The 17,001-nt window shown below is 33.2% G+C and overlaps 3 protein-coding genes across 5 annotated transcripts; 1 reads left to right on the plus strand and 2 right to left on the minus strand.

Moving 5' to 3' along the window:
- Nucleotides 1-1,696: 1,696 nt before the first annotated feature.
- On the minus strand, nt 1,697-5,035 carry LOC130801670 (pentatricopeptide repeat-containing protein At1g77405). Of its 3 annotated transcripts, none has more exons than XM_057665553.1 (2): nt 3,601-5,035; nt 1,697-2,950 (listed from the first exon to the last, which is right to left on the minus strand). In XM_057665553.1, exon 1 carries the CDS (start codon nt 4,950-4,952, stop codon nt 3,606-3,608), a length of 1,347 nt encoding a protein of 448 aa, XP_057521536.1. In that variant the 5' UTR covers nt 4,953-5,035; the 3' UTR covers nt 1,697-2,950; nt 3,601-3,605. The 3 variants fall into 3 exon arrangements, 1 of the variants encoding a protein (XP_057521536.1); XR_009039657.1 differs by having other exon boundaries at nt 1,698-2,950; nt 3,104-5,035; XR_009039658.1 differs by having other exon boundaries at nt 1,700-2,950; nt 3,465-5,035.
- A 781-nt stretch (nt 5,036-5,816) lies between these two features.
- On the plus strand, nt 5,817-10,809 carry LOC130801278 (uncharacterized). The gene is made up of 5 exons (XM_057665089.1): nt 5,817-6,002; nt 6,079-6,188; nt 7,618-8,204; nt 9,173-9,284; nt 10,504-10,809. The coding sequence occupies exons 1-5, from the start codon at nt 5,928-5,930 to the stop codon at nt 10,544-10,546; spliced, it is 927 nt and encodes a 308-aa protein (XP_057521072.1). The 5' UTR covers nt 5,817-5,927; the 3' UTR covers nt 10,547-10,809.
- A 1,010-nt stretch (nt 10,810-11,819) lies between these two features.
- Nucleotides 11,820-16,020, minus strand: LOC130801276 (uncharacterized protein At1g32220, chloroplastic). Its single transcript, XM_057665088.1, has 7 exons — nt 15,669-16,020; nt 14,340-14,442; nt 14,164-14,252; nt 13,938-13,993; nt 13,066-13,212; nt 12,705-12,830; nt 11,820-12,400 (listed from the first exon to the last, which is right to left on the minus strand). Exons 1-7 carry the CDS (start codon nt 15,797-15,799, stop codon nt 12,120-12,122), a joined length of 933 nt encoding a protein of 310 aa, XP_057521071.1. The 5' UTR covers nt 15,800-16,020; the 3' UTR covers nt 11,820-12,119.
- Nucleotides 16,021-17,001: the final 981 nt, after the last annotated feature.

The following is a 17,001-nucleotide window of genomic DNA, read 5'->3' on the forward strand; positions in this document are numbered from 1 at the left end:
CTACAACTTTTTTTGTTACTTTTCGATAGTGTACGACTCTATGTATAACCCACATGCTCAAAGTAAACGAGAAGAATAGTCTACGTATAAACCACATGCTTATATTTGAAGTAGATGATGCTTAAGGGGCTTTAAGTTGAAACAAAGAATTAAAAATATTAGAAAATAACTCATATATAATTTAACAACGAAAAATTAAAGAGATGAGTGTAATATAATATATATATATATATATATATATATATATAGACACACATACTGGACTACTCCTATGATCTGAGTATGTCTCACTATCAAACAAATTTCAGTTTATAAAGATATAACTTATAAGCATAGTGGACTAGTGTCCCAAAGGTCATCCAGCTAAACCATTGGATTAGTGATGTAGTATACTAGTCTTAGGTTGTATATGAAAATGACATCTCAAGCCGGCCTAAAAATTAATAAATGTATATAGGTACTGTGCAATTTTAAAATTTATGATATTTTTTAGCAAATTTGTATCTGTAAACACTTAATACATACTACGTAATTTAATATTGATGCTCTTAACTTTTTCGGGGTCTGTGCGATCGAACATATTGAATATGCTCAGAACCTTTCATGCTTAAATGGTGTGATTTGCACCATAAATGACTTAAATATGCGAGTTTATTAAGTTATTACAAATTCTTGTGAGAGACGGTCTTTTTGAGAGACCATCTCTAATTGGGTCGGTCACTATATATTTTTTAAAATATTGTAAGTAGGCATTAAGAATGATGTAAGTAGACATTTAAGATATTTAAAGTATGCATTAAGGATACGGTAAGTAAGCATTAAGGATAATGTAAGTAGACATTAATCTTTAATGGGTTGTGTTTGAGATACATCTCTTAAAGAAACGATTTCTCAAAAAACTAGTTGTTAAGTTATATGGTGCAAATCCAAAGACACGGAAGGAGTTTGAGACCTATAAAAACTGTCTACTTGTACTAACTAATAGTCGTATGCTGTTGATATGTAAACAAAACAAGGGGCAAGTACAAAGGTTTTAAAACCCAGTCTTATTTGTGCCTTAAATAACCATAAAGACATTAGTAATTACTAATTAATATAGATGAAATTGCCACGCACATCTCACGAAAAATACTTGTCATATTATTTATTGATAATTTTATATCCGGATTCAGCGCCACCTTTGTTGATGGTGCGACCAAGACATAGAAATTAGGGCTTGGGTTTTGTTAAGGATCTTCTTTGTTCTTTCCAATTATCAATTTGTTCCTTATTACTCCATTTGTAGATAAACTGATTGTTATATTTTCTATTTTAGTCTGTTATTTTAATTTTATATTATTTTTATTTTAGGTAAATTTTGCCCCTTGTTCTCGAGTGGAATATTGAATATAATGATGATGATATTGTAGTTTTTCCCACTATTTTCTTTAATTCTTATTCCTGTATCTTCTATTTTTTTCTCTCATTTTCAATCATACGCTTATAATTTAGTGAACCTTATCAATTTCTACTTGTGTGAGCTGTATCAATTGTGAGTGGTGCAATCTCGTAAAAAGGAAAGGATATATGCTTTATATGAAAGAGAATTTTGAGTCTCCTTTAAAACTTTTCATTCCTCTCATACACTTTTGACTTTTCTAAGCATAGTGCTATTCTTTAATTAGATATCTTCACCAAAAAAAGATTTTGAGATGGTTATTATAACTGTAACTACTATTGAAATTGCTTTTTTGCATTATTTATAATTTTTGCATTAAAACCTAGTCACCAACTCATCAATAAAAATTAACAAGTTAAATACAAGTCAATAATATAACACCAAATATTGAGTTGACATTATGAATTATTGTTAATAACAATTTCTCACATTATCTTTTAGTTTAAGTTATATTGTTACTTGATCCTACATCTAAAGTAAAGTAGAGGTGTATAACAGATCGAATCAAACTGAGTCGGGTCATTTTCTTAACAGTCGGGTCATACAAAAACAAAAAAAAAGATAAACCATTAAAACCTAGTCACCAAATCAAGTAGTTTTTTTTTTATGTATTTTATAATCTATTTTTGAATTTGCAGAGCTGAATGCTGATATACTATTAGTAGAAACCTATAATTAACTCAAGTCTAACTCATGACGAAACCATTGGAACCTAGTCATCAACTCATCAATACAAAGTTCAAAACAAGTAAAGTTTTCTTGTTTATATTATCAGCAGAAGTAAAATGTCTCAAAATATTTGGGTCATCAGCTGATATAGCTGACAGCTGCTCAGAGGCAGCTAAGTTATTTTAATCCGGGTAGCAAAAAGTATGGCTCTTAACATATTCAGTGAGATCAGATGAGAAGTTTAAGGCCAGGATTATACTTGGCATAACATTTTCTTTTAAAGACAAGTCTAATGTGACAGAACACAATAGGGATGAAATATAAAATATCAACCCCAATTGTCATGTAGATTACTTATTTGAAGAGGTATCATCGGCTCCAGATGCATCAATGCCTCGTATCTGAAGTATTCCGAATACAACAAATCGCATAAAAAGAGAACTTTGTTCAAGAGAGTTTGCTCATTATCTTATAAAATCGGATCAGTAAAACCGTCACCTGAGAGGATTTCTTTGCTCGAAACAGTGCAGTATAGAGCTGTCCACCTGAAATGCCTTGGTGACAACAATAGATTCCCACTGGAGGCAGAGTTTTCAGGTTATTGAAAGCACATTTTGATTGTAAACTGCTTTTCAAATTTGAATGGATATTCATATTTCGCTAGAAAATTAGCTTTTTAAATTCGCAATTCGCTTAAAAAGCCTCAAAATAGCACAAAGTCCATCATAATTTGCTTGTTTTGATTTGCAACTCGAGGGTAGATTAATGAATCACGTGACACCATAAGCTTTTGAAGTAGAAGGCCTGAGTTAATGCCAGAGATATACACCATTGTTCAGCGATCTGTATCAATCACAAAAAAGAATGTGTCAAAACTTTACAATTTACATATAATTCTTCATCCAAAACTTATTCTCGATGAAGCTAAAGATATATATTTTTCTTTGGTTTCAAATAATAATAGGTGTCAAGGAATCAACTTAACCAAAAACTTACACTGATGATTGAGACCCCAAGATATGTTATATATTATAAGTCGCCCCCTCACACAGAGCCTATTGGGCTAGAAGTGTGGATGCGCATGGCTGAATATTCTACTTTAAATGAGGGGTGGTTGAGATTCGAACCCGTAACCTCTTGTCACGTTGGCATCTGATACCATGTCAATGAACCAACTCAACCAAAAGCTTACGCTGATGGTTGAGGCTCCAGGATATATTATATACTCCAACAATAGGCTAATGTAAAATGACTCGCAAATCATATGCGCTTTTTTATTATGTGAAATTGTAGATTATGTATGCAATTAATGGCTGAATAGAAACATATTTGTTATTACAAGAGGAAGGTTGCATACATTCCATCTCTCCAAAGTCGCAAACCCCGTCTAGGTAGGAGCAACTTAGTTGTATACTTGTATACCTCTTGTTTCAGTGCACAGGCCAATGGATGGTTTGTTGTAGAATAACAGGACTACAGGACAGTAAAAGTACCTCAATCAATGATCTTCAACTACAACAATGGAACCTTTATGATTCATATGGGGTTTAGTCATCATTCTTTGCCTATATCTAACTACTATACCATCCTCAATTCTTTTACACATTCCTTCATTCAGCAAATCTGCTCTTCCACTCGAGCGTAATCCATCAAGAACCAACTTGTAAGTGTACTCCCTAGGGATGGAACCTCCATTCACAAGCTCCACAAGAAACCTCCAAGCATCAGTTGCTCTTCCCACTTCACACAACGCATGAATAATCGGAGTGTAGGAGCTAGTACTCGGCGTTCCATGGTTCGTTTCATGCATTCTCCTCAACATTTCAATACCTTTATCAATCTCATTCACCGTGCTATAATATCTAATAAACGAATCATAAGTAATCCGGTTTGGAACACAACCCCTCTTCTTCATATCATCAAAAAGCTCAAGAGCTCTCTCAATCCTATTAGTTTTACAACAACCATCAATCAAACTATTGTAAGTAACAATATCAGGAACAAAACCCTTAAACAACATCAACCTAAACAAATGATTAGCTTCCCAAATCCTACGACGAATAGCCTTCCTAGACCCAATTTGCATTGCATACTTGCAATACGAGCTTATTAAAATTGTGTATGTGTAGGTATCAGGCTGGCATTGAAACCCAGGTAATTCCATTTTCTGCAATAAAGACTTAGCTTTCTTAAAAAACCCAACTCTACAAAGAGCAAGAATTATAGTATTGTAAGCATAAACATCAGGCTTACAGTGAAACTGTCGCAATCTACAGAAAGCATGAAACGCCTCATTTACAAGTCCTTGTTCACCTAAGCATTTTATCAAACAGGTAATAGACATGGTAGTTACAAGCCCATTATTATCTCTTCTGCTCATTTCTTTAAGAAAATTCCAGAGATTAATCAGTTTATTAGCTTTAGCAAAAACAATGGCCATCTCCTTGACGGTGGTTTCATCATGGGTGAACCCAGAATGAGATTCGACCCAGTAAAAAAACTGGGTGGACTTTAAAACGCCATGATCAATACTGGTTGGGTCACGATGGGCAGCAGGGCCTAGAACAAGGGTTCCTTTTTGGAGTTTATTGGATTCTAATGAAAGGTTGCGTTGTTTAAGTGGAGCACGGTGGCGGGTCGGGTTGGATTGACGGCCAATGGAGCGGGTAGGAATGAAGAAGAAAGTGGGTATGGAACGGAGTACATCGGATACGGACTCGGAGGTCCATGAGAATGAAGCGGGTGGATTAAAGAGATTGAATGGAGTGTCCTTGATCATGAGGGTAAGTACTTGGTTGACGATAGGAGAACGATGATGGTAGAACAGAGGTTTTGTTGCCAACATTTTGTTTGTTTACAGAGGCGGGAATGAACGAAACAAATACTCCCTTTCGCTAAAAATGAAATGTACAATTTTGATATATTCACATCAAATATTTTGTTTCAATAACTTTTTTCCTTATTAGATTTGACTATTTATATAATCGTTAAGTTATCAATTTTGTTAATAACACAATAATTAAATTAGTAATATTGTTCATTATTCCCCAATTTTGTGTGATTTTCCTTTTTTTTCTTAAAATTAGCACATTATAAAATGAAAATTTTAATTAGATAATCTTTGCTCTTTAGACTAGGTTGAGCAATTTGTCCTTGGTTTCTTTATTCTTTGCTTTCATAAATGGTAAATATGTCATGGATATTGGTTTTGGTTATGTTAGAAATGATTTTTCCTTGTTAACATTGCTTCACAAACTGAAAGTATTTGATTGTTTTTATTGCTCTTGATAAATCAATTGTTAAATAATATATTTGATAGAATTGAGTATTGATTGTTGGTATTTTATTATAGCAAATGTAGGCTAATAAGTCATAAGACAATATATATTATAACCCAATATACATTATGTTATAATTTCAAATATATATATATATATATATATATATATATATATATTTATTGTTATAACTTCAAATATATTATGTTATAACCCCAAATATATGCTGATATAATACCAAATATTTTATATTATAACCCCAAATAAATGTTGTTATATTATATGACTTTTCACATTTTACTGCACATACGCATTTACTTTTTGATTTCTGTAACATTTTTTTTTAAATTAACATAAATCAGATTTGGACCGGTCTTTTACCAATCAAATTGTGATTTACTTAACACTTTTTACCCAAACTCAAGCTTAGTCTTCACATATCACAACTACCTAGTGCCTATCCTTTGCGGCGCGAAACCAAGTGTTCAACCTTGTACAAATTTGGTGCAATTTACTCCTGATTCATATAAAGGTATAGACAAATGGGTAAAGAAGGTGAACTGTGGGACGATTCTGTTCTTATTACTGCTTTCGATCAAGCCATCTCCAAGTATAAGGTATTTTCTACCTCTTTACAAGAACAAATTTTGCTTATTGTTTACAATTACTGCATTAATCAATTTATCATAGCAGAAAATGCACGGAAAAGGGTACAAGGAAACTCCAAATACTGGTGCTGCGGATCTCAATATTAACAATTCAGTTGCTCCTGCTGCATCTAATACTTCTGGAGAAGATACTAGGTTTGGTCTCACTACTTGCTTCCTTTTAGGGTTTTTATTTTTATTTCTTTTCTTTTTTAGCTGCTCTTGGTTTAAATTAAGTACTTCTTATCCTTTAATTTGATTTTTGTGGGTAGTGTTATATATATGCTACTAATAATTGAATGATTGTTTGGAGAGTTTATAGTAGAAGGTTTATTGGTTTTTTCTTGTGCCATGAAAGTCTTCTGCAACATATATCATATGGCCTTTTTTAAGGAAGAATTTTGTTGGGTAAGACTATATATATGCTATTAGGCATTAGCTACCGAATGATTGTTTTAAGGGTTTATGTGAGCTGGGCTGTTGGTGTTTACTTGTTCCATGATCATCTTTTGCAACATGGAGTATATCATATGGCCTCTTTATGAGGAAGAATTTTTGTGGGTAAGGCTATATATACTCCTCCGTCCAAGCCATTTTGCCCCATTTGCTTCATTTGCTTTTAGCATGGAGAATGAAGAGTTGAGTATAGTGGGCTATTAGAAATAAGAGAGAATAGAGAGTAAATGGTGGGTCATATCTAAAAATAAAAATGCAGCAAATTTATTGAGAAGGGCTAAAATGGAAAGTTAGGTAAATTGAGTGGGATAGGGCCTAGGGGAGTATGCTACTAGCAACTTAATGATTGTTTGAAGGGTGTATGTAAACGGGTTTTTGGTGTTTACTTGTGCCACAATCAACTTCTGCAACATTTATTATTTGACCTTCTTATGAAGAAGAAATAAGTTGGGTTGTCCTAGAAGAATGTTGTCATGGTTCTCTAAATAGAAAAGTCATGTGTTTTTGATTTAACTAATGTAATTAGTTTTCCTTGAAACGATTTGTTGATCAACATTATGGGAAATCTATTGAGTTGAGCATATGTATACTTAGAGCCTTTTGTGTTGTGTGTGTCTCTTGAAAGATTAATGACTCTTTCTCATAGTTTCTAATCTGTAATAGGTAATAACTTTGGCATGTATGGATGTTATTCTATACACTGATGTGAAAATATGTGATGTATTTAAGCTCAAGACAAACACTAATGCTTTCTCCAAAATCTTTAAAGAGATGAATGTTAGCTTGACGTGATACATTATGTTGAGGGATAATATGATATCAGCTTCTTTGGGAAAACAACAAATGATACTTGCTTGAAGCTGTTTGTTATGAATACTTGTAAGAAAAGGCTGGAAGGCTACAGCATTCCATGTACCTTGACCGTATCATGCTTCATTAACTCCAAGCAACATAACTACTTTGATGGGAGTATATGGATGTCATGCTGAATAGCTTAACCGGTATTAGTATAAATAGGATACTTTTCTTCTTTTTCTTGTATTACTTGAATGTAACTGTGATCCAATTTGTTACATATTCGCTCTGTTTCTTGTTCTGAATTTGCTGACACTTCTATTTTGGTGTTAAGTAATCCAGAAATACTTGATGGAGGGAATGAAAACGGTCTGGGTGCTGTTCCGGAAAGTCTGAAAACTTCTAACAGAAATGGAGCTGCAGATTCAGAAGTTACAGGAGAACATGCACTTGAGTCAAATGTTTTGCCCTTGCAGGATCAGTCCCATAATTACTCAACCTCTTTAGATGTGGATGAATACAATCAGCTATATAAACAGTACTATGAAGTCGAGGAGCAAAGGCAAAAAATTCTACAGAAGCTGCAGAACTTCAGCAGTGGGCAATATCCATACACAAGTGAAGTGCCTGTATCTGGCTCACAGTGGGGTACCAGTTCTGCTACCCAAGAATATCAATCATATATTAGTCAAGTGCCTTGTGGAGCAATGGTTGTTTCTTGCTGCCCATGCCCTAGCCAATGTTCCATGGCTTCTTGCTCTTTACCTTGCCCCTTAAATGGTGTTTCTGCTTGTAATTCTGGTGTAAATTCGTCAGCAACAATGGATCTGGGAAAGTTTTCAGCAGTTGAAGATAATATTGTGAAGACGGCAATGGGAGCTGCAGAAAAAGCAATATCTGCATTGAAGATTAATGCTTCTGGTAGGTTTGCCAACATCCTTGTAGTGTTTTCGGAATTCTTTGAACAATGTTTTTTGTCATTCATCATGATTCATGACTAATGTGAGAAGTTGTTACCGTTGAGCTTGTCAAACTGTTTAGCCCAATGTGATATTCTCTTGCTAGTTTGTCTATCTGCTGGTGGAAATGGTTTAGTGACAGAATCCGCAGTATCTTAGGGACATGAATATGGTGGTATGGTTTTTGTTTGGTATTGCTTATGGCATATTCTTTGCTGCATTAATCCTGTTATGTCAAATATGCAAATTTCATGATTGGTATAAAGTCCAATTAACTACTCTAGATTGATTCTATAGTAATAGTAGCATATATGTAGATCGAGCATGAAAGCAGTGTTATTGACATTTCCTCTTTGTTTGGATAAGTGGAAACATAGTGAAAGGGAGAGAAGGGAAAGGGAAGAGATGAAGTTCCCTCATTTAAGTAAAGGGTGAGTAGAAGATAAGGGAGGGACCTATATTCCCTTACTCGTACATAAATACGATCCCTTAAATGTTCGAGAGATTAAGAGGGACATTGGAGCTCTATCTTCCCTCTCCCCTTTCTTTCTTTTCTGTTCCTTTCCTCTCCCTTATATAAGGAAGATTTGAATTGAACAATTCTTGCTTTGTTAAAGTTGGTCTGTTGAATTGTATCAAAATATGAATTATAACAAACAAAAAAATGGAGAAGTCTATGTCTGTGTGTGAGATGATCCTCTTGTCTGCATATTTGTCTATTAGGTATAAGTTAAAACCTCATTTTCAAGGTGGCCAAGTTAAGGTGATTGTTAGTGTCTTGGAGTCTTCATGACGTATAATACTTTTCTTCATGCAAATATTGCTAGTTTTTGCTTGTTCTTGCTGTGTGTTCTCAGATTGATGAACATAGGATACACACTAGGCTGCTTATTTCTTAGTATGCTTACACCTTTTTTATATGGAATACAGACTCAAAAGAGGAGAACAAAACCGACAGTGTAGTAGAACAAAAGGCAACCGTTGGAACAGATCTAAGCACAGTTCTGAATGTGTGGTATTCTGCTGGGTTTTACACTGGCAAGTAAGTATATGAATATTTCCATTGCCCGATCTCAGTCCGCCCTTCCTTTTATCCTTCCTAATCTTTCAATGATGTATGATTATCTGGTTTCTGTATGACTCCGTTTTCTCAATTCTGGCCTTCAATCTACTCGAATGTAGGAGATATCCTTGAAAATATTTTGCAACTTACATTTTAATTCATTTGCCTTAAAAATTGCTGCAAGGTTTAAGAACAGGTAATTTTTGCTCTGCCGAGATATATTGTTTTAGACTTTTAGTAGCGTGTGCAGAGTAAATGTATGTATGAAGTACTATTTGTCTTCTATATCTTGAAGGTAAACTTCGTATAACCAAATTGAAATTTATTAATTAATGAAAATTAGACGGTATCCATTTGGATGCTTGGAAGTTTTTTTATCCCAAAGTCTGCAACTAGAGTCCAATATTAATTATCCTCCATGAAGAATTATCATTTTTCATGATCTTTTTTGCATACTTCTCTTCCTGAAGGGTCTCGACTATCAAATTTGAGTTGCGACACTCTTGCTTTTCTGCACGCCAAATTATCAGGAACCTGTTCAGCCTCTTTTCTCCATGAAGTTACCTTGGATTTTGATTAGATGAACATTAAGATTATTAATAGTTGCTGATAACCTTATATAGAGCATAATAGGACCTTCCTTACAAAATTTTGAACACTCCAAAGCTGAAGTAAACTGTCTCAGCTTATGAATGCATTGTTAGACCTTAGAACTGTTGTTGAATGCTCGCTCTTGTCTTTCTCTATCTTATTCAGCTGGATGTTTATTGGTTTTAACCTGGTCGTCAAAATAATGTGCACTATTTCGAATATATCTTAAGAGAAGTTATCTGTTACTGGTTTATGGTTGAATTTCTCGATATGCCACTACTTTTAAGCAATGTAAATTTGCTTTTTGAATTTGCAATTTACTTGAAATTGTCGAAAATTAGCTTTTTCAAAGCGTTATTCACGAGGGGATTATCGAATCATGTGACACTACTTTTAAGTGATGACAACTCAAATGTACATGAATTATTTGTAAATTTATGTTTTCCCATTTATATATGAGGTTTTTGCTTGATTTTAAGCCTCAGGCGCTGGAAAAAATCATTTTTCTTAGTCCGGTTTTGAAGAATATGGCAACTTTCATACAGAGCGATTTTTCTGTCCTGTTTTTGCTTGATGTACTAATAAGTATTACTTCAACTTATTGCAGGTATCTAACCGAGCAGTGTTTTGTTAAGAAGCAACATAATTAGGTGTTAGAATATTTTCCATGAAGCTGATTTTTCCTGTGTTAATGTCAAAGCAAGTGACTAGTCAAAAACAACTTCTCCTTTGTCGTTGGGCTACAAGTTGACATTTTCTTTGTGGACTTCGAGAATTCGTAAGTTAATAATTGTTACTTAAAGACGCGTTTCAAATGGGCTGGTCCATTATTACTAAAAAAACAACTACAAAACAAACTTGTATAACCTATTTGAAGTTGGTGTTTTAATCTATTGAAGTTGATATTTTAACCTATTGGAGTTGTCATTTTAACCTATTAAAGTTGGTACTTTAACCTATCTAGAGTTGGTGTTTTAATGTTATGTTGTTAATCAATTGAAGTTGATATTCTAACCTATTTGTAGTTGGTATTTTAACCATTGAAGTTGGTATTCTAATATGTTTAAGTTGGTGTTTTATGCATTGTAAGTTTGTATTTTAACTTGTTTAAGTTGATGTTTTAACACATTGAATTTGGTTTTAATACATATTAAAGTTGGTATTTTAACCTATTGAGTTGGTGTCTTTAAAAAATTGCTTAAATAAGTATTTTGACTTATGTAAGTTGGTATTTAAATCTATTGAAGTTGGTATTTTAACCTAATAAAGTTAGTGTTTTAACCTGTTGAAGTTGGTTTTTTAACAGGTTAAAACGTCAACTTCAATAGGTTAAAAAACCGACTTTAATATGTTAAAATACCAACTGTAATAGATTAACAACTTAAGGTTAAAACAACAATTTAATAGGTTCAAATCCCAACTCTAAATACCAATTTCAATAGGTTAAAATACTAACTCTAATAAGTTAAAATATCAACTTTAATAGTTAAAATCAACTTCAAATATGTTAAAACACGCATATCGGTTTTAAAGTTTCTCTCTTTTTTTTTAATTGTTGGGCTAGGCCTGAAGAGCCACTTTTTATAAATACGATTTGTTCTCGTGAGTCATGAATATGATGATATGCAATAGAGCTTCACTGAGCCAAGTCATCTTGATTACTCTGATTCTCTATGTAGTCCATAAACTTATTGTGTACTTAGGTAAAATAAACAACAAAATCTAAGTTTGCTATGACCTTTAGGTGCTTTTACAAATTGTTATACGCTGACATATTGTTACGAGGATCGCAATCATTACCATCTAGTGGTTAAACTAGTAGCAAATGTACACAAAATATCATGGAGGCCTTGAACTATAATCTCTAGATATCTCTTATGGGCGCATCCTTGTGAATTTGGCGATAAATTGGGAAGTCAATGCTTAACCAAACGCAACTTCAACTAACCAGCACAGGGGCTCTCATGCTGACACAACACACTTCCAACTCCACTCGAATGACAACGAAAGAAGCATTTAAAAGACATCGTTTTTAGCCAAACATCTCTATAATTTTGCATAAAACAACCACCTATTGCTAGCTTAATCCCCTGTAGCTTTAAATATACACAATAGTCATTACCATTGAGGTCTATAGTTCTAACTTCTAACAACAAAATCATGCTATTCAGTCACTAGCTAGCAAAGTCATGCGACTGCTTACGAAAGTATCATTTTACATGATCACACCTTCACATTTTTCGCAGCTTGCTTAATTTGTTCGATTGTAAAGATACCAAACATGTCATTGTCTTTGACAGCATTGACGGCTGCCAGTGCGAGATCATTTACGTTAACAGGAGGTGCCAAAACCAAGTCTGAAGCGGGAAGAGAGTTTAGAGGCCGAACCAAATTCTCTGTAGCACTTAAAATCTTTTCCCATGGCTCCCCAACCAAGTCGAGAGGGATCTCAAAGCCGTCCACCCTTCTTTTACCATATATAAAAGCTGGCCTTAATACAACTCCTGCAGACAAACACTCCACATTCTAAGCATTTTCTCCCAGATAGAAAACATTAGATAATTCACATCGCATTTGCATGTAAAAGCTACAACAATCAAGTATTGGCCTACAAAACAAGTACTTCCTTCGGTCCTATTAAAATGCAACAGATAGTGACATATTGTGAGGGGAAATATGACTGTTAGTTCCATCCAGTTAAGTAGGACTAGAGGAGTATTAGCATTTAGCATCACATCCAAATATGACGAGAAAAATTCTATAATTATAAAGCTGAAATGGGTATCGTCATAAAGTAATAATGATTACCTGAATTAGGGTATCTAGAAAGAACCTCTGATTCAGCTTTCCTCTTTCCAGTGAAGTATGCAGATTCAAGCAAGAAGGGTGGGAGATTGTAATCATGAACTGTGATTAAGATGAATTTTGGGACTCCTGCAATACGTTCATGAATAATTAAAACTATCATCGAAGCCACTATATTGTAATTTTACAAGCGCAGAGCAAAAGAGGTTCAGTTACCTATCTTTTTCATTATCTGTTCTCTCTTTTGAAAAATTCATGCAATCAAGTGACAAGGTATAAAGACAATCATAGTACCAACGAAACACTAGAGCCAGAATGACCAGGGATCAATTAGCTCAATGAGACATAATATAAATTCACTTACCATATTCTTTTGCAGCATTTACAGCAACAACATTGGCTTCACCGTTAATCCTTTTCATTTGCTCCTCGTTTCCGAAACCTCCCAAGGTAGAAACAACAGCAGTGGCTCCAAGAAGGATTTCGTCCCAGTTAACATAGAAAACATCCCCTGTACAATAAAAGGAGTTAAATTGACTAATACTATAGAGCCAAAAGAAGGGAAAACATTCTCCCCCACAAACTACTATACTCTCAGTCTCTCGCTGCTTTCATATTGCAAGAACTAGTTAAGAAATAAAATTGTTTAAAGAAGTACTCTCTCGCCTATTCGCTTTATTTGTCCTATTTGGTTTTTCAACACTATTCATTAACACTCTTATTATGTGATTTGTTCTAATCTATAAGTTACAACATAGTCATGTGGGATCTTGTTATATTCATCTTATTGTAAATTTTATTAATATCAACTTTTTATAATTTTTACTCAAGCACAATTAGAGATATTTAAGATTAATAACGTGCATTGGCAAATATGACAAAACCAAATGGTGACAAGTAAAGAGAATACGAGGGAGTATCATTCAAGCGTATGTGGCGTACCATCCATAGGAAAACAATAATATAATAGAATCTTAACAATCAATTAAAACTTGACAGGAAATAATTCAAAAAGCAATACCTATTGAATAAGTAAATTTATCACAACAGTTATGTATCTTGCAGCTTTGAGATTTGAAAAAATTGCTTTAGCAATTATATGGATGCTCCAAATCAATAGGAACGAACGGAAGGACTTTATAGATGCATGTTAAAATCAAGATCCAGCATTGATGAAAACTTCGTAAAATAACATTACGAGTAGCGTAATAAGGGAGCAAGAAAGTCAAGACATGCCTGGTACCCAAGAAACCTGATCTACCCAAGATTCTGATATACGAGGACGTCCTGACCTGAGAAAAGTTCATGGAAAGCTTTAGACTCCGCATTCCAATTGAAACTATAAAGTAGCCTCATATATCAACACGAAAAACAGTAAGACATACTGGAATCAGATATCAGCTAAAATACTATTGTGCAAGTCTACGAGATAAAAATTAAGTAGGAAATCAATAAGTCAAACCTGCTTAGACTTACAACCTCTATGCCCTTTGATACAGCTGCCTTGCATATTGCAGAGCCAACAAAACCACTGCCTCCCAGAACAACTAGCTATTCAGAACAGCAGCTCCCATGAGCAAAAAACTTTTCTTCTGAAACATAACTAATATGAAGACTGAAAAACTGATCCGACTATACCTTTTCAGTTTGAACATTCGCTACGATGTCTATTGTAGCAGATTTGAAGTTTTCCTCCATGTTGGTTCCTGAATAAGCACACTCGACATGACAACTCCTAAGCCTGTAGTTGAAGTAAAATGAAAACAACATTGAGATTAGCATCTATTGCTAAGTACCTATAATAATTAAACTAAAATCTAGTTTAAACATAGAAAAAGTGTTCTCCATGAACAAGAAAAAAATCAATTGAAGGAGAAGACAAGTAAATAAGTTTTATTACCAAATCAATTATCAAGTGCAAGTCCCAAATTTCATATATGTATATATTTATTCACTTGGGGAAAAGAAAACTATGAAATCATTGAAAATGTTCAAGTCTTTACACTGTGTTTGGATAAAGAGAAATAGAGGGAAGGAAGGCGAGGGTCAAGGGATTTGTAAGGATTGAGGATTCCTTGTTTGGATAACAAAAACTGAGGGCAGAAATTTGGAAGGGAGGGGTTTGGAGGGAAAACATGGAGAAAATTTGTAAAGAATACATTTGTAAAAAATACAATATCTCATAACGTGGAAAATTTTGAAGGGAGTTCACTCATTTTCATTCATTTTCCCTTCTCTTCCCTCCTAAACAAACAAGATGCACATTGCTATCCTAACATAGTGTCAATGTCAATTGAAAATAAGAAAGGAATCCATCAACAAATTTACCAAAGTATAAACATGGGGACAACTAGAGAACAAGATTTAGGCACAGTTGCTCAAGCAACATGATGCAGTGAAATTGAAAGTTTGTGAACCAACAAGCATCAATCCAATTTTTGGTGATTCCCCATTTACTATTCATGTGTCGGTCTCAAGTTCCAATGAAGGAGGAGTATAGTGATAGATTAGAAACAACCACATCTTAAATTATGATTTGGTGATTCCCCATTTATTATTCATGTGTCTAGTTATCAATTTGCAAATCAGTATTTATAATCAACCCAAACTCCCTCCCAAATGAACAATCTTTCAGTAATCCCATGAAGAAAAACCCTAATCTTTTTCCATAACAAGAACAGTAATGTACGCATTTCTCCCACTACTCATCATCTCAGAACAAAACCCAACAATCTTTAAATGAAGAATATTCTCTAACTTAACTAAACAACCATTTATGCTAAACAAAACTCTCCAACTAATAAAAAAACTGCCCTTTTGCATGCACTTGAAATTCGATCGTGATTAAACCAAAAATTCATACACATGTATACTTATTAATAGAACTACAACCCACCAAAATTCCAATAAAAATAACCCAAATCAAGCAAATGAAATAAACAAATAATGAAGATGCAAAGAGAATACCGGTTTTGAAGAGGCAATCGAGGGCGATAAAAAGTAAGAGAAGGGAAAAGGGGTCTAGTTTTGATTGATGAAGAAGTAAGACTAAGAGATAGAGTTGATGGAGTAATAACTGAGGACATTGACATTGTCATTATCCTTTAATTTTGCTGGTAAAATACCAAAATATCTGGGAAACTGGGAAAGTTTGGAGCTTACGTATAATCACAATTCTCTTCAATGGAGAAAAATTGTGAAATGGGATTCACAAAATTTAGTGGCGACTGGCAAGCGTGGGGAGAATAAGATTTTGTTGAAAACCGACCTCATATTATTGACGTTTGCAATTTGGTTGAAGCAACTCACTCCAACGAAAATAGCAATTGGAAGATTAAGAGTAGCACATAAATTTTTTTATAAACTTATTTTTTGAATAAAAAATTGTGTTTACTATTATTTTAGAGTTATATAAGTATTTTCTTGCAAAAACATATTTTCTTGATTTTCCTAAAATAATAATAACATTAATTATGAATAATCCAAACCTTAACATTATAGATATGTTTAAAATAAACATGAGTAAAAAAAGTAAGTTAAAATAAAGTTAAAAGATTTTTAAAAAAGGTTAATGATCTAATATATTATAGAAAAAGTCGATAAGACCTTGTTGATTCACATTAATTTTTGATGAACTCGATTAAGTCGAATGTTTATATTTTTTAACTTTTATTTATGTAAAAAAAAACAATTATTTTGTAGAGATATTGTAAATTTGACTATCCAAACTCTACTTGAGCAAATGTCATTTGAAGGTATTGTAAATACTTCCATGGGAATCGATAAAGGGAGCAACCACTTAAGGGGTTGACAAGAGCTCATTAAGGTTGAGTTTGCGATTCTAATATAAAAAAGCTTTTTATTTATTTGAGGAGAATGATAAATGGAAAAGGTTGAAAAATAAGAGATTTGGAAAAGAAAATTCCCACAAAAAAGGAAGAATTGTAACTAAGAACACATTTAGTTCACCTTACAAAATACGTAATCAATAAAACTTATTTTTCCAATAAAAATCAGCCAGTAAAAATTAGTTCTTATCAATAAAAATTAGTTAAAACTAAAAACTAAAATCAATTTATATCAATAAAAATCAGTTACAATTAGTTTTAATGAATAAAGATGAGGTGAACTTAACATGAACTGATTCAAGACTTTAGTATGTAGTAATAAATAGATATGTCATTAATGAAAAAGTAAAAAGGAAAAAATAAATGACAAATTTATAAATATATTTAATCTTTTACCAAATTTCTTATTTATTTTTGTCATTTATTAAACACGAATATAAAATTTAATTTTT

The sequence above is a fragment of the Amaranthus tricolor genome, chromosome 15 (assembly GCF_026212465.1).
Source record: "Amaranthus tricolor cultivar Red isolate AtriRed21 chromosome 15, ASM2621246v1, whole genome shotgun sequence".
NCBI lineage: Eukaryota > Viridiplantae > Streptophyta > Magnoliopsida > Caryophyllales > Amaranthaceae > Amaranthus > Amaranthus tricolor.

Excerpts from the sequence above, each read along its gene's own strand:
- LOC130801670 (XM_057665553.1), bottom strand. The coding sequence starts at position 4,952 with ATGTTGGCAACAAAACCTCTGTTCTACCATCATCGTTCTCCTATCGTC.
- LOC130801278 (XM_057665089.1), top strand. The coding sequence starts at position 5,928 with ATGGGTAAAGAAGGTGAACTGTGGGACGATTCTGTTCTTATTACTGCT. Across the intron at positions 6,189-7,617 it reads ACTTCTGGAGAAGATACTAG|TAATCCAGAAATACTTGATG; the intron begins GTTTGGTCTCAC and ends TTTGGTGTTAAG. Across the intron at positions 9,285-10,503 it reads GCTGGGTTTTACACTGGCAA|GTATCTAACCGAGCAGTGTT; the intron begins GTAAGTATATGA and ends AACTTATTGCAG.
- LOC130801276 (XM_057665088.1), bottom strand. The coding sequence starts at position 15,799 with ATGACAATGTCAATGTCCTCAGTTATTACTCCATCAACTCTATCTCTT. Across the intron at positions 13,213-13,937 it reads TCAGGTTTCTTGGGTACCAG|GGGATGTTTTCTATGTTAAC; the intron begins GCATGTCTTGAC and ends TTTATTGTACAG. Across the intron at positions 12,401-12,704 it reads TTCTAGATACCCTAATTCAG|GAGTTGTATTAAGGCCAGCT; the intron begins GTAATCATTATT and ends GTTTGTCTGCAG.